At 49.9% G+C, this 17436-nt stretch overlaps 1 protein-coding gene across 1 annotated transcript; it reads right to left on the reverse strand.

Moving 5' to 3' along the window:
* Window positions 1–929: 929 nt before the first annotated feature.
* Window positions 930–16776, reverse strand: RPRD2 (regulation of nuclear pre-mRNA domain containing 2). The gene is given in 12 exon segments (XM_015884587.3): window positions 930–1189; window positions 1192–3819; window positions 4245–4448; window positions 4728–4985; window positions 5346–5631; window positions 6098–6273; window positions 6613–6739; window positions 7400–7452; window positions 8753–8830; window positions 10070–10170; window positions 10467–10596; window positions 16239–16776. Coding segments are annotated over 12 exon segments (4353 nt in total). The 5' UTR covers window positions 16447–16776; the 3' UTR covers window positions 930–1085.
* Between the last annotated feature and the right edge of the window lie 660 nt (window positions 16777–17436).

The raw sequence follows: 17436 nt of genomic DNA on the forward strand, positions 1-17436 counted from the left end.
TAAAATAAGTAAAATTCCAACTTCATATAAAAGCCCCCCCCGAGTGAGTGTGTGTGGGATGGGGGGGGGGGGGAGCAGACATCACCCCATAGCTCTGCATGCAGGATCTGCTTGTGTTTGTCAACAAAGAGATGCCATTAAAAAGTGATTATATACACACGTACAAAGTCAATGGTGTTCCCAGGAAAAAAATAAGAACCCAAACAAACAACAGACAACGGATTTGTTTGGTGTTTTTCATCCCCCACCCCCCCCAAACGTGGTTAAGATCTACAGGAGGGCCCATAATGGAGCTGAGGACGCAGTAATGGGGAGGGGGGGGGGATATAAGGGATGCATGCTGGCCCTGGTGCTGCACCAGGCTGAATTCCCTGCTCTTTTGGGGGCAGGGAGCTGCAGGGAGCTGGGGAGCACGTGGGTCAGTTTGCAGCTGGAAGAGGATCCTGGAGTGAGCGATGTTTGGGGCAGCTTTGAGGTGTTGCTGCAATGCCCAATGCTCCCAGCTGCCCCCCAAACCTCACAACCAGGAGGGGACCTGCAGGCAATGGGGAGGGGATTGAGGAGGGGGGGAAGGTGGCTTGTCCCCAAGAAAGGCACAGGAAGGGTTGGTGTTTGTCACAGCACGAAGCGCTTGGACCCTTTATTCACCCCTCCCAGCAGCCGAGCTCCTGCCCTGACCTCGTGTCTGACACAGAGGACTCAGGAGCCAAAGCCATTTGGTGATCAGCTAAAAGAACATCCCAACGTCGCGCGTTTCATCTTTCTTTTTTTTTTTTGTGTGTGTTTTGTTTTGTTTTCAACTACTACTGGAAGTTTTTATTACAACAGCAATACTTCTTTTCGTTAAAACATCTTTTTTCTCTAGTCTCGCACCAACCAAAGGTGGGGGGGAGGGGAGGGGGGATGGCCTTAGGAAATGAACAACCGAAAAAATACAGAACATTTAATTTAGGAAAGTGTTATATGGGGGGGTTTGTTTTGGAGGTGGGGGGTTGGGGGGGGGGTTGGAGGGGGGGAGAAAAAGTAAAAGAAAAATCAAGTGAAAGCGCTACTCCACTGCTCCTACAACGTCCCAATACCTTCGCTTAAGAGATCGGCATCTGCTTCAGTACCTGGGGGGGAAAAAGGGGCGTTTTGGTGCAAAGAAAGGGGAACCCCTTCCAAAAGTCGGCCTCGGCCTCTTCAGGCTGTGAAAGGGGTCTCTGTTCATGAAGGGCTCCCTGGGCCTGAAATCTGCCCGCGGGGTTCTGACCATCATCCCGCCGCGGTTCGCACCGTCTCTGTGAGCTGGGCCGATAGGGGTGACGCTGCGGGTCGGCCCCAGCTGCTCCCTGCCCAGCGAGGCCATCCCCACGCCTTCGCGGACGCGGCCCAGGGTTGCACCACCGTGGTCCCGCTGGGGCTGGGTTGGCTCCCTGGGTCCCGCGTGCACATTGAAATGCTCTTTCATCGTCCCTTGGTGAACGGTACCGTGCTCCTTAGGGAAGGCGCTGCCTCCATGCTCCACGGCGAGGGGGGGAGCGGGGAAGGGCACGCCGCCGTGCTCCCCGGCTGGCGGTGGCTGCGAGGGGAAGGGGACGCCGGCATGATCCCCAGGGACAGGGGGTGGTGGGGGGGTGGGGAAGGGGACCCCGGTGTGCTCCACGGAGGGAGGAGGGGGCACGCCATGGGGCAGTGAGAGAGGAGAGGAGGTTTCTTTTGAGAAGGGGTTGGTGTGATCCACGGGCGGCATGTGGGGAGGGACCGAGTGATCCCTCGGGAAGAGGCTGCCGTGATCCTTAGGTGGCGCGGCCGGGGGTCCGGCGGGGGGACCGACTGGATCCCTGGGGAAAGGAGTCCCGTGCTCGATAGGAGGAGGAGCGATGGGAGGCGGCATGTGGTGGTCGAAAGCAGGGCTGAAGTTGTTTGTTCTGAAGTTGTTGACGCTCTCCTGGAAGGGCGGCACGCGCTCCTTGTACTGCGCCTGGAAGCCACCCATGCCGGGCAGCTCCGACGCGCTCGAGGGTCCATTGTCAAAGGCGCTCCCCGTGTTGCTTATCTCAAACCACCCCGACCTGTTCGCCTCTCGTCCGTGTCCTCTGCTTCCTTTCCCCAGCACTCGGATGGACTCCACGGTCTGGATGGGCTCCCCAGACATACCCCTGCTCGATGCATTGTGGTAGCCCAGCGTCTCAATAGGGGCTCCCTTCTCCTCGGTGCTGTCAGGCAAATCCAAGCAGGATGATGACACTCTTGTCTCTATGCGGTAGTGCTCCTCTTGCTGCTGCTGCTGCTGCTCTCCTTTGGAAGCAGCAGCCTGGCTGTGGCTAACCCCTTCATTTGAAGTACTTTTAGAGATCTGGCTGAAATGCTTCTCCTCTGAGGGTTTACGAGAAGCATTTTTTAGCATGTTCTTGAATTCAATCGTGGATGTAGCAGAAATGGAAGAGCCCAGGGCCTTGTCCACGCCTGACGCAGGCGGTCTGCCTGCGGGGCTGGGAAGAGTGCTCTGAGAAGAGAAAAGTGACCGGTGGGGAATTGAGTGGGGTGAATCCGGGTACTGCTTCTGTGAGAGGCCAGAATGCACCACGGGTTTGGACAAGTTGTTATGATTGGAGTCTGGTGCAAAAAAAACATCGTTCTTACTGGGCGAAGGGGATCCATCCGAGGTGGAGTCGTTTCCCCTCAGGCCGTAGCTCCCATACATCCCCGGAGACGTCGATAGTGTGTCGCAGCTCTCACTCTGATCGAGAATAGACCTCATTGACTGAGGAAACGACGACTTGACGCTAAAATCCTGCGATCTTTGACCATAGCTTGGCAGGACTGGCTGATATTCTGCACCTTCAGATAGCTTACTTGATTTCAAAATAGACTTGGCTGGCTTCTTCTCCAGGTTTAACATGGCAGACGGCGGTGGCCCAGAGTAATCAAAGTCACGGTAATCTTCATCTTCCTGAAAAGATGTGTCCGGGTAAAACTTCTCCTGAGAGGAGTCCATTAAAGAGGAGGGTATTTCCATGCTGTCTGCAGACTGCTTGTACATTCCGGCTGGAGAATCTCTGCCCAGGCTGAAGGGCCGGTAGGTATGAACAGAATTGGAAAGTTCTTGGGGATATCCATCATCTCTGCTCTGAAGAGGTGACCTCGTGCTGCTGGGAGTAGAAGAACCAGGGCTCATGATTTTAGAGAGCAAGGAAATAGTGTCAACGTTACTAGAGGTCGGCTTGTCCATCATCTCGTCCTGGGTGGGTGTCCCACTTCGCTCGTCGCGGACTGGTGTTCCATCCACGTTGTCCATGGAAGTGCTGGTAGGACCACGTTGAAAGTCAGAGGAGTGACTTTCTGGTGCGATGTTGGACCCTAAGCTGCTTAAAATTGGAATATTCAAGTTTAGACCACTGAAGCCAGGATTTCCCTTCAAGAAATTGTGTATCTTCATCTCCAGGCTTGGAGAAGGGGGCTCTGATTCCAGCTTTGCCTTTGAAATTTCAGAGGATTGACTCATTGAAGTGTCTGTTGTTAAAAGGGAAGAAGAACTGGGAGGGTGGGAGCTGGAAAATCCCAGGGAATTGGTTGGTGGCTTAAAACTAGAACTTGAGAGCCCTGCAGTATGTCCAACAGGAGCCTTATTAACTGAAGTTGAGGAAACCTCAGCGGTTGATGAATTTGGAGAGTAACCAAAAGTTTTGGATATAAAAGACTGAGTGTTGGAAGGAATATTTCTTCCCTTCAAGCAAGGAACGGTTGTGTTGGCTGGTGATGCCGTAGTGCTCTGTGATGCAGTTTCACTTGACTGAATGGTATTTCCAGCAACACTCTGAAGCAAAGACGACAAACCTGAAAAAGAGAATGCTGCAATCAGATATTTGGGTAAGAGGTAAGATAACTTCAACTACTGTCAAGGGAAAGATCTCTGTGTTCTAATATGGATGTTCCTTAAAGCTGCTTCATGTTTTAGCCAGGAAAATGACTGGATTTTGATGCTTTAGTATTAATGTTAGTACCCACAGAGGCACAAACCTTTGTCAGAGCCTTAAATTAACCTATAGATTAGAACACACAACTGAATAATTCAGGTAATAACTCGTCCTGGCTTTGTGGCTCAGAGGCACATATGCTGCATGACTGACCACTGCTGCAGAGGCAGCAATAGCACTTTCAAGATTTTCTGCTCTAATTTCTAGAAAAGCTCTATGAGGAGCACAAAGAAACCACAAAGACCCCATTTGGTCTCCTGTCACATTCAGCATTCACTCCAGTACCTTGCAGAGCTGGTGCAGTCTGAGTCTGGGTTTTGGAGAGAGCAGACAGGATGCTTTCAGGAGTTATTTCCACTTTGGAGAGAATATTTGCAAGAGGATTGGAAGGAGCAGATGGAGTCCCCATAGCAGGAGTTTTCAGGCCACTAGTAAGAGTTGTGGGGCTTGTTGGGGTTCCTGGAGAAGGTCTTGATGCAGGACTGACACCTAGGGTGGAAGCATACATCACTCATGTATGTTGATTTGCTAACAGGTGCTTTCTTGGCTCATGTTTTCCACACATACAACTGCAACAGAGTTCCATGTGCACAGAGAGGCTCATAAAGCCAACAATCACGTTAAGAGAAACTCAGCCAAATCTTTTAAGTAACAATTAATTCATGTTTATTTCGCAACCACTTTCCTTTAATGAAAGATTACAAAACAAAACTCCATTACCAGCGCCTCAAAGCCAAACACTTGTGTCAGCACCACTTCAGCACTCACCTGTGTTTTTCATTACAGAAGTTAAACTGCTAAGAATGGAGCTGATCTTTGCCAGGTCAACATTGGCGAGGTTGGGCAAAGCAAGAGCTGGTGATGAAGAGATGGGAGCTGAGCTCACTGGCTTCGGAGCTGGGGCAGGTGCTGTCACTGTCACTGAGGTTGTGGCTGTGGCAGTGGTACATGGCACCACTTTGGGGGTATTTTCAGTCTTCACAGGTGCTGAAGTTGGAGCAGCTTGCTTTTCCTTCCTTTCTTCCACTGCATCAGGGAGAGGGGGATAGGAGGGGTGGAAACGAGAGCTGGGTTATCACTCTGTCTATAAAGGATTACTCCAGGTACAGGATTTTCAACGTGTGCCTTATTTAACCCCAGTTAGAGAACTCAAGTGATTCCTGTAAGATATGTTAGAGGAAACAAACAAACAAACAGCATTTTTGTGCTTAGCTTAGGGGCTGGGATGGTCACAGATTGTGACTTCCCTGCTGGGGTGAGAGGACTGAAACCCAAGTGCTCCATCCAGAGTCCAATCAGGGTTTTACACCAACACTGGGTTCAAAAATAGGCCCAAGAAAGGCTGCAATCCCCACACAATGACTCTGCTGCTCCCACAGAACATACCAATAATTTTAGACGTATCATCCTCTACATCAGACAGCTCCATGTCCTCCACATCCCGATTATCTGTCACGGGCTCCGGAGATCCCGGCTTACGGCTTCCAACTGCTGGAGAATGAGAGTTATCCTCTTCCCCCATTCCCTGGAAGGGGGACTCAGAGCCTGTTGGAGATGGGGCATCCATACTTGGAGAAGGGACAGGAGACTCCTCCGGATCAGGAAGTGTTGCTTTCAGTTGATCCAGCTTTTTCTTCAGATTGCTCACTCTATTAGCAAATGTTTTATAAGCCTGGGACAGAAAGGACGTTGATATTTATTTAACAAGACGATAACATGCCTCAGCATAACAGAAATTATAACACATCCTTAGAAAATCATTTCAGTTTTCAATTATCTGTACCCTGCACTGAATACACCGCAGTCAGAACGTGGATCTTCAGTCTGACTAACAGAGCAAGGACCAAACTTTCATAAAAGCCATTTTTTAACAGATTCTCTCAGTCTGCTCATCTAGATTACACCTAGTACGGCTTCCAGAACTCAGGATTTCTTAGGAAAAGTGCAATTTTCTCCACATTTAAAAACGTAGAAGTGCTACAGAACTTCGTCAAGGAAGTAAAACCCAGCTTCTGACCCACTCATTTGTATAGTCTCCTTTTTCATAAACAGATGTTGTATTTTCCAGCCTCTAACATGCCCAAAAGAACAAGCAAAGATCAGCCTGCCTGAGGAAGATGAAGGAAACTCCTACTTACATTTGCTACCACCTTGACTTCCTTATACTGTGCTTCATAAAATATCCCAGCATTCTCCAGGGCTTCAGTTAAAGAGGGGCCATTTTTCACTTGCTTGTCTAAGCCATTCACAAACTCTTCCAGCTTTGAGCTTGCTTCTTCAAACTCCTTGGAGAACTTCTTTCCACCTGTTTTGTCTAGAAGGAGATGAACACCACACATGTGAACTGTTACCCACCAACCAGCTCTCAGATATTAAATCTGAAGTTATTTAAGGTGAACTGAACAGGTCAAGAATTCATGCCCTAAGGATGAGTGAGGGCATCTGTGAATGGTACGCAGTAGAGTCTCACTGTCTATGCCTTTATCAGCTAGTTTCTAAATACAATTTCAAATTAAGTATTTTAGGCACCTGTTTACTGGTTCTTAACTGCACAGAATCCAATTTCTGGCTTAAGGCTCAACAGAAATGGTGAGTTCCCAGAGCTGTTAAGGTTTTATTATATCAGTTTTTTTATACATTAGACTGCCTTTACCTTTTAAGCATTTAAGTGTTTCGGTGCTGCATACATCCACTCTCATGGTGGAAAGCTGCTTCTCCTTCAGTTCTATCTGGTCTTCCGAGCGCTTATATAATAGCAGTTCATCAATGAGAGACTGTGGCTGAAAAATGAAATAAGAAAAGCATCCTCATCACATTCTGCAGAAGAGCTTTACAAAGCAACCACCACAGACCCTCTTCAGCAACAAACAGTGTTGGGACAATTAAAAGCAGGGATGGACCTTTTCAGGTTTTATTTCTTAATAAATCATTGCCTTTGCTGGTCAGCTTGCTTTTCAGCCATGCATCTTACACATTCTGGGCACCCAGTTAAGATAAATGTACTGCCAAGAATTCCTTGGCCACCCTAAGCTATGCCTCAATAAGGTGGTCTGCCCATACACCTCAGTGGGCACTGTCTGTGCAGCCAGCCCTTCAAAGTGCAGCCTTTGGATTTCACGCTGCTCCTGAGAAGGTGAACTGCTCTGTTGCACCAGGTTATTCCAAAGGAAAATCACTACTTCTGCAGTGAGTCTCCATGCAGCTCAGAACACTTTTCAACTGCCCCACTGTCCTTAACAGTTCACAAAAGGGGTGGGACTCAGCTCTAAATAGAAACTGCAGCTGAGACACCTAGCAGCCACTATACACCAAGGAACAAAAGAATACTGAATAGCAGAGCTTCTGAGCAAGCTTATGCTGCTGGTGGATGTAAGCTACACAAAAGTTACAGACTAAGGACAGAGGTTAGTGCAACCAAACATCTCAACTAGAAGACTTACTCTGAATTCAGCAACGATCTTGGACTTCAAAGCGGCTTTGGGGTTTGTGGATGCTGCTGGAATAAAGAGAAAGTGTAAAGAAATCAAGGAATGACATACTGATGCTAAGCAAAAGTCAAGAAAGGCAGCTCTAATTAAAGTATTTCAACACAACGAAGGACTCACAGGCTGTTGTTACTCACTGCAGCTCTCCCTCCACACACATGTCCCTCAGTGCTCTAGCTTTCCATTAGCTAGATTGTCTTTGATTGAGGCCAACAAATTATACCACAGCTTTATAGAATTTATGTGCTATAAAAGTTCACCTTTTTCAGCTCTGCAGTTGGTCTACGCAAGGCTCACCTGGCAGCCCTATTGGATGACAGTTTAGACCTCTCTACAAAGGAAAGTAGAAGCGTTTCCTAAATGCCAGACACACAGCTCATTATTTCCTTGTGATGTGGCCCTTCTTTACTACTTACAAGGCTTAACCAAGTTCTCAGCCTTAAAAATAAACTCCTACTTCTATTCTGATAACTCTCTCGTGTTACTACTCCCTCAGCAGTGGTGAGGACGGATGGAATCCCACCATCAGGAGACACTAAATCCATTTGTTTCTGGACAAAACAGGAGAAACATCTGATAAGAAGTGAAATGATACATCCTTCGTCCATGCTGAATTTACAGTGCACTTTTGTCTGGGAAAGCAGCTTGTGATGTTAGCCAAGAAATAAAAGCTTCCAAGCTCTTTTGTTAACCTTCTGATCTCAGCACTTGCACAGGCAGATGTATGCTGCATCTTACACCTAACATTCCATCATCCTGCTTTATTGAGCATTCAAGACTTTAGTGTATAGCAAGGTCAGTGAGATCGCTGTATTACAAACCCATTTCCAGCTAGACTGCATTCTGATAATGCTGGATGGAAAAGTTCACGATTATCTGCACTGCCAGCTTCCAGTTTTCTTTTATCCTATCATCTACTTTGCTGTTGAAGATGTGTTCCTGAGCATGCAGGTAGCTTTCACCATGCCTTCCTGCTGCCAAAGTACAAGGTTCTGTCTGTCTTCTCTCCATCTCTGCATAGTCTAATGCCAGTTTCCAAGAGGTTTCACCCGATCTTTCCTCTACTGTTCATAACCTCTGCTCTCAAAAGACTTTTTTTTCCTCCATACTTCATTCCTTTAAAAAGTGGTTCTCTAGTAACAACTCCTTGGTGCTTTACACATTAGTCTGTAAGGAGCTTTACAAGCCTGGAAGGTGCATGCTGGCTCGTATTTTAGTCCAGGTACTCTGCCCATTTTGGGCTATAGCCTTTCTTCCTCGAGAAGGCAATTTTTATATTAGTTCAGAGAGTTCACATTGTTTCCTTACTTTGAGATTTCTTCCACGGCTTATTCGGTTGTTTGTTCAGAGTTTCTTTCAGCTGCTTCTGAGTTTTGAAAGTGGTACCTGGAAAACATTTCATTTTTTGCAGTCTGGCATTATGGGATTCCTTTAAGAATCTGGTTTTGGTGCCATATGGTTGTATGGTAAAAAGAGTGAACAGAAATTTGTTTTAAAATACCTAGACCAAATTCCTTCGATGAGCTGCTGGATGCCTAAGAGAACCTAAGTTTACTCAGGGATACAGCAACTTGTGGGATGGTCTTCCATTTTTAAATCAAGTTTCTGTTTGCCCTTGCACTGAGACAGTTCAAAAATCACACTCATAACCAAAATAAGAAGGAAAAACACAATGCAACTGACAACAAAACTACACCACTGTTCTCCTCAGATGGGCTTTTAGGAAACGAGCATTCAACAGACACGTAATGCAAGCTGGATAAACAGCCACAACAGCTACTTCGCAAACGAACTGAAAGATGTTTGCTTAAAAATTACAGCAGCTAAGAAAGATTTCAGGACATATGCATACACTTCGTTTCTTGACATGCAATGCTCCACTGAATCCTTTTCATGTGCCAGACCCTGAGCCCAAGATATTGCATCTCTCCTGCAGTGACTACAACTGGCTCTTCAAAACCACAGATGAGGATTTCCTGAAGCTCCTTTGGCTGTCAGTGAGGTAACCAAATGAAGTAGAAACACAAACTGATTTCCTTCAAGTCAAGGGCCACAGTGTTGGCTAATTTCTGGCTGCAAGTGACCACACGTGCCTACAGCCAGTGAGTGATTTCAGTTTTTAAGCAGAGTTCTCTTATTCTCAAGGACATACATGCAGCTTTGCTTGCAGCCTGTTTTCCTACACAACAAATACGAACAGCAAAACCAACTTAATACTAAAGCTGAGAAAGAAAGGAACAAAACCACTGTAGTTCTTCAGCCCACACTGAGACTCAGCTCGAGATTAAGAGCATTCACACCTCAAAGGAAAAGCTGCAGCCTCAGGTCCTCTGCCAGGACACACTTCAACACTTCCAAGAGTGCTTTGCACTCCTGATGTCTTTACTATCAGCTGGAACAACCCCAGCTTACGTTGGAGGACGCAGAATTGTCTTCAGGAAAGTGCAGGAAACACATTCAATACTCCTTGCAACCTCTCACTATCTTTATGTTTTTTGTTCCACGCAAATGTGAGAAGAACACAAATGCACAACAAATGCATTCTGTTCAATCACCTCAGATATGTTCACACTGAACTCACCTATAAGTTCATAAGTTAAGAAACATGAAAGGCAAATCACTTACTCAGAGCTTCTTTCAATGCCAAAATGGTCTCCTCAGGGTACACATTTCTGTCCTCCCAGATTTTGAAGATTCTTTCTATAGATTTGGAAACCGACGGATCCCTAAAAAAGAGCATACTGGCTTTTATCTTCCACTTCTCATGATTCTAGAACAATGTAAGCAATTATACATCACTAAAAGAGCCTTCAGACAGGGGCTATCTGCCCAGATGAAGACTAATTCCCACTGCAAGGCCTCTGAGTGAAATTCAAGCCACACACTGTTGTTAAGAAGAATGAACTAATGAACACAATATGACATTTTGCTCCTGTTTCTGGAGGGTTTGAGACACCTGCAACGTGGAGGAGGAAAAGAAACATCACTTCTCTGAGACGTTAAACCTCACACTGTTACTTACTTCACTAAAGAAGCCGCTTCAGGAAGCACTTCTGCAAATGTGTCACGGAATACGATGGCGTTTTTTCTCTTGCAGTTCTGTATGACATCATTGGCCAAGTAAAAGAGATTCAGTCGATGAGGAAAGGCAGCTGAAGATCAAAAAGAAAACACAGGTATGTTATCAGGTAGGAGAAGTGATGTCTGCAGCATTTCTGACATAAGGTAGGGGCCTGCTTTTGTTCAGCATTTCCATCAGTGCTGTGTGCAACAGCAAGTTCAGAACCATGATAAAAAGCTTGAGAGGGCGACTCACAGAGCTCCCCATAAGTCAATGCCATTCACTCCTAATGCCAGGCCTCCTTTCTGACTTGGGCTTAGAGAGACCACAAAGCCCTCCTGGCCCCAGATCCATCATTTCAATGCATCTGGCTCAAAGCAAATCCTCAGCAGCATGAGAGTTCCTGCTGTTCTGGCATTAGCTTTGGTCCCTGAACCTCCTACCACTGCATCCCCAGGCAACAACACACCTGCCCTGCTGCTCTCACTCGAAACATCTAAACCAAACTCCTCTTTTATCTTACCTATATCCAATTCCAAATTCAATTATTCCATCGAACCTTCTCTTAAACGGAGCAGTAACAGCGCTTGTTGCTCAGTAAGCTGATCTACATGCTAATTCATTTAATTTCACTTAATTTAACTACATCACGTTAGGATTTAAATATAGGAACAGTGACAATATCTTGCTTTGCTGGAGCTCGTGGGAGTGCGGAGCAGACATCCACCTTCCTTGGGTGTCCCTATGGGCTGCACCCTGGTGGTGTTGGCCATCAGCATGTTTCTCTGACTGCCCTGGATCTTCAGGACCTGGGCAGCTTGGGGCAGAGGCTTCATGCTGTGCTGAAGCTCCATTCTTACGGGTGATTCCACTGTCCCCACTGCTCCCATCTCCAGGTTTCCAGCCAAGAAGCATTCAGAGAAGAGGAATATGGTGCTCTCAGCACAACCCCTGACCTGCACTATGCAGCCTTTACCACACAAAAAAACCCAAACCCACAACAAAAGCCAACCAAAAAACCCACTGTGGTAACTCAAACTCCTGCTGACCCTCTGTAACAGCCCAACCTTTCCAGCTCTGAGCCAACCAGAAAGAAAGCCACAGCTTGCACTCACACCTCACATCACACCTGATAAAACCCCTCATGCACACACTGTGTTCATATTTGGCAGCTGACAACAACATACTTGTACAGTTTGATTGGAAACTGAATGATGAATGTAACACATCTCTCCTCCTGCGTTCATCTCAGGCACAGAGAGATAAGAGTGGCCACCAGTGTACTTACTGCAAGCAGTGTACCTGCAGAAATATGGGCATAGCTCACTTGCAGCATATTGAATGCTGCTATTTCAATGGCCTTATTGTAGAGCAGACAATCTCCGCTCGTGAATGACACAGCACATTCACACATGAAAAGCTGTGCCTGTGTGAAGTCCCCTCCGTGCACCACCACTCATCCCAAATCCCACACTGATGGTGAAAGGGCTTCTACTGTGCCTAAGGAAACAGCACAAAGCACACCAACCTGGCAGCACTGGCACACTGAACCTCCACTGCCTTGTGCTGAACCTCAGCACAATTGATGTTATCCCCTCAGTATGAAGCTTGTTGGAACCAAACCCACCCACGTGGCACAAGAACCAGAATCCACTCCCGAGTGTACCCAGCAGCACCCAGCTGCATAACCACCGTGTGAGCTGCAGGAAAGCTGTGTGAAGGAAACAACCTGCCTTTGGCCCCAAGGTGCACTTTGCACAAGGCAATCCCAGCCACATCTGAGGGGTGAGAAGCTCCTCCTCCTCCGTCACGCTTCAGGCTGCCTTGGCTCAAATGGGAAACAGCAGGAAAGGGTGACTGACAACAGAGGCGCGTGCATCTGGTCTGGTTGCACTGCCAGCACTTGGAGCAGCTTGGAGCTAACGTCCAATAGAGGTATTTCCATCACTGAGTTGTCTTCTGGAGCTCCTGGTGGCCAAAGGGCTGAGCAAGAGGCAGCAGTGAGCCCTGAAGGCCAACAGGACCCTGGGGTGCTCATCCCCTCTGCTTTGCTCTGGGGAGGCCACAGCTGCAGCACTGGGCCCAGCACTGAGTTCCTCGGTTCTATGCAGAGAACTGCAGAGTAGTGGGAGATTGGAACACCTCCCAGTGGGGAAAGGCTGAGAACCCTGGGGATGTTCACCAGGAGAAGGTTGAGAGGTCCCCATCTGAAAGCAGGACACGGGGAAATGATTTGAAGTTAAAAGAGGGAAGATTTAGGTTGGATGTTAGGGGGAAGCTCTTCACTAGGAGAGTGGTTAGGGCCTGGAACAGGCTGCCCAGGGAGGTTGTGGATGCCCCGTGAGGTGTTCAAGGCCAGGTTGGACGGGGCCATGGGCAACCTGATCTATGGGGATCTATGGGGTCTCTATGGGGATCTATGGGGTCTCTATGGGGTCTCTATGGGGATCTATGGGGTCTCTATTGGGTCTTTATGGGGATCTATGGGGTCTCCTGGGCAACCTGATCTAGTAAAGGTGTATGTTTGGTGGCCCTGCCAGGCAGGGGTGTTGGAACTACATGATCCTTGAGGTCCCTTCCAACCCGGGTCATTCTGTGATTCTGTGAAAGGTGGGCGTCAGGCTCTGTTCAGTGGTGCCCAGTGACTAGAAAAGGGCACAGGACACAAACCAGAACCCAGGGAGTTCGGTCTGAATGTGACAGAGCTTTGGCACAAGCTGCCCAGAGAGGTGGGGGAGTCTCTTGAGACTCACCTGGACACTAGGTATAGTGTGGCCTGCTATAGGGAACCAACCTTGGGAAGAGCTTTAGAAGTCCCCTTCACCCCTTAAGGTTCTGGGCTTCTTCCAGAGAGCACAATAAGCTCTTGGCTATTCAGTCATGTTACTGGAGAGGGCTGTGAGGTGCTAAGCAATCCTCACAAACATGGGGGATGCACCAGGGCAACCTCGGAACCAAACAGAAATCCAGCCTGGTACTGACAGCTTATAACCAACAGGAGCTTGGAAGGACAGAAGCAGAGCATCCATGGCCCCCAAAGAAAGAATAAAGACTTCTGATGAACCTTGGAATAAGGGAAGGACTAATGAAGGAGCGTAAATGAGAAGGAAGGGGCAGCGTCAAAGGAATGTGCTTGAAAAGGGACTTTGGCAGCTCCCTGAGTGGAGGAGTGGAGCAGAACCACCTGTGCCAGGAGGAGAAAGAAAACTGCTGTGACCACAGCGAATGCAGGGCTCCAGAGACGAGCTCTGAAGAAGATAAACACACAGTGCTTTGCCTTGTGTGAATTTATAGCACTGACAGCCCAGGCAAAGCTATTCCTTGGGTACAAACAGGTTCTTACATCACTTTTTAATCACTAAGTGCACTAACAAGAAATAAATGTTTCACTAAGTTCAATGTGATTTTTCTCCCATCAGATCAACGTTAAGACAAACTCCAGCAACCAGTGGCAGAGATCTGAGCTTATGGCACATGGAATCACCTCCTGGTTGGGTCAGAAAGGACCTCACAGCCCCCGATAAGCTGGGTTGGGTCAGAAGGGACCTCACAGCCCCACATAAGCTGGGTTGGGTCAGAAGGGACCTCACAGCCCCCCATAAGCTGGGTTGGGTCAGAAGGGACCTCACAGCCCCCATAAGCTGGGTTGGGTCAGAAGGGACCTCAAAGCCCCCCATAAGCTGGGTTGGGTCAGAAGGGGCCTCACAGCCCCCCATAAGCTGGGTTGGGTCAGAAGGCACTTCAAAGCCCCCCATAAGCTGGGTTGGGTCAGAAGGGGCCTCACAGCCCCCCATAAGCTGGGTTGGGTCAGAAAGGACCTCACAGCCCCCCATAAGCTGGGTTGGGTCAGAAAGGACCTCACAGCCCCCCATAAGCTGGGTTGGGTCAGAAGGGACCTCAAAGCCCCCCATAAGCTGGGTTGGGTCAGAAGGGACCTCACAGCCCCCCATAAGCTGGGTTGGGTCAGAAGGGACCTCACAGCCCCCCATAAGCTGGGTTGGGTCAGAAAGGACCTCACAGCCCCCCATAAGCTGGGTTGGGTCAGAAGGGACCTCACAGCCCCCCATAAGCTGGGTTGGGTCAGAAAGGACCTCACAGCCCCCCATAAGGTGGGTTGGGTCAGAAGGGACCTCACAGCCCCACATAAGTTGGGTTGGGTCAGAAGGGACCTCACAGCACCCCATAAGCTGGGTTAGGTCAGAGGGGACCTCACAGCCCCCCATAAGCTGGGTTGGGTCAGAAGGGACCTCACAGCCCCCCATAAGCTGGGTTGGGTCAGAAGGGACCTCACAGCCCCCCATAAGCTGGGTTGGGTCAGAAGGGACCTCACAGCCCCCCATAAGCTGGGTACCCCACCAGCTCAAGCTGCCCAGGGCTCCATCCATGGCCTGGGGCACCCACATTTCTCAGGGCAGCAGTGCCAGCATTGAGACGCCTCTGGCTAAACAATTTCCTCCTATCATTTAACCTAAGTCTCCCCTCTTGTAATTTAAAGCCATTCCTTCTTATCCTATCACACACATCACTTGCTTTACCCACTGTTTATGAGCTCCCTTTAGATACTTGAAGGCCACAACGAGCTTTCTCTTCTCCAGGCTGAACCCCCCAAGCTCTCAGCCTCTCTCCATAGATGTGCTCCATCCTCTGGAGCATCCTTGTGGCTTCTGGACCCCACCCACTATTCAGCTGTACCTTTTAGGGTTGACAGATTGCTTGACACATTACCAGGCATCACCAAAACAACCCCCAGAGCACACACAGCACCTCTTCACCCTCCACTCCATACTACCAAAATGCATGTAGGGTCGCAGCACGGCTTTACAAAAGGTTCAGCACAATATTGTCATTGTGTAGTGTTGCTCTGCTTTAGCTCCTCCAACACACCAAACCTTCACGCATCAGCCAGGCAGCAGCTAGAACTCAACCTTGCTTAGAAAACAGGAACTTTGCCACTCTTGTACCATTGCTGGCATTCACCAAATCTGAGTTTTGGCACCCAACATGTTTCCTTCTTATCGATGTCAGGCTGTGTTTCCTGTAGAACAGGATGGTCACAACCCCCCACTCCACAGCAGCGAACACTCCAATGTTTCCAAACGATGCTCTACAACAACTAAGGCCAAGCACAAAGCATCATTCCAGAGGCCCAACAGTACCACAGCTCGTCTACAACGACTCCATTTATATATCCCAAAGCACACAGAGGCGACGCTAAGCTGAAAGCCAGCCCAGGAGTGAAGCCATACCGAAAGGCCTCTGCGAAATCACACCTCAAAGCACGTCAGATCTGAGAGCTCCATCAAGTTGAGCTGGGCAGAGCTTTGACACAACACCATCACAACTTCCCCCCCCCCCATAATACTGTGTTGTAAGCACCGTGCTGAGCCCCACCATCACATAGAGCCCCACCATCACACAGAGCCCCACCGCCAGCCCTGAGCTTTGGCAGCATCCAACCAAAGGAACTCTGCCATGAAACTGCTCCTTTCCAAACACACCGACACGGACCCGTCCCAACACCACAGTGCGGGATCAGCCTTTGGAGCACGGAATAGGAAACCCAATCTCAAGTTTCCAAAGCGTTTGAGAGGAAAGGAACCCCGTCAGGAGTGGGAACTGCTCCCTATCCCCAACACGGAGCTCCATAAGGGCCGCATAACCCCACCAAAGGGAACCAGAAGGACGGGATGGGGGGAAAAGGGGCGGCCCGGTCCGACCGCTGCCCGCACTCACAGCGCCGCAGCCACTTCATCCAGTGGTAGACGATGGTGCTGTGGTGCCGTTTGTTCTCCAAACACCACGACGAAAGGCCTTGGATGGACTCCATAGTGTTGGTCACCGCCTGCAGCTTCCTATCGAGCGAGGCCTCCAACGCTCCGGCCGACGAGGACGCGGCCGATGATGATGAGGCCCTGCCGCCGCCTCCGCCGCCCGCCGCCATCTTCGTGCCCTGCTCTCCCAGGCGGGGCCGCGCGGACGGCGGCGGCGCTCCCGGCCTTCACAGCCCCGCGGGGCCGCGGCCGCCGCCCGCCGTCACGGTCCCGGGGGGGGTTGGGAGGAGAAACGGAGGGTGTGGGGGGGTGTGTGGAGAACGAGGCGGCCCCACACCGAGAGGCCGGGCCGCGTTCCGAGGTCGGTTCGGCAGCCGCACGGGGCCGTCTCCGCTTCGTCCCCCCCCCCCCCCCAACCAGCAGCACCGCGGGGCGGTGGTGGCTCGGTCACTCGCCGGCCCCCTCCGCGCGCAGCGCCCGCCCCCCCGCCGCCATTTTGTGCCAGGCTCCCTCACACGGCCTCGGCGGCGGCACCCCCCCCCACCACAGCCGCCTCTGCACTGCGCATGCGCCGCCGCCCGCCCTCCTGAGCAATGCGCATGCGCCGCTCCACCCAGCCGTCCTCCCTGCCGTCGCGCATGCGTATTGAGCATCACCCCCTCCACAAGCATTGCGCTTCGCTCCCGGCCTACCCCGCGGCCAAGATGGCGGCCGCCTGCGCTGTGGGGAAGCAAGATGAGGCTGGAAGTAACGGGGCCATAATGTCCGACCCGGCCCCGCTGAGCTGAGCAGAAAGCTGGGAGAGGCTGAACTGCCCTTCGCAGGGAGCACTGCAATGAGATCAAGCCTCGCTTAAAGCACCAAACTCCCATTAAACCACCAAACCCCCCCATTGGGTGCTGTTCCAAACGCTGCCATAAACACACACAAACCGAAGGCGGCTTCAGCTTCTACAAAAAGAAACCAACATGTTTATTATGTAAATATAGGATGTGGGCTAAGTCCCCGTCTCCTACTCTGCTTTACAAACACCAAGTGCTCCTCCCCTGTCCCCTGTGCTGCCCCACACAGACCCCCTGTGCCCCCCCACACCTCCCAGCACAGCCCTGAGACCTTCGTACCTGAAGGGACACAAAGAGCATAGAAAACAACTTCTCCCC

Source organism: Coturnix japonica, chromosome 27 (assembly GCF_054131305.1).
Source record: "Coturnix japonica strain WE chromosome 27, WE-NBRP24, whole genome shotgun sequence".
NCBI classification, from domain to species: domain Eukaryota; kingdom Metazoa; phylum Chordata; class Aves; order Galliformes; family Phasianidae; genus Coturnix; species Coturnix japonica.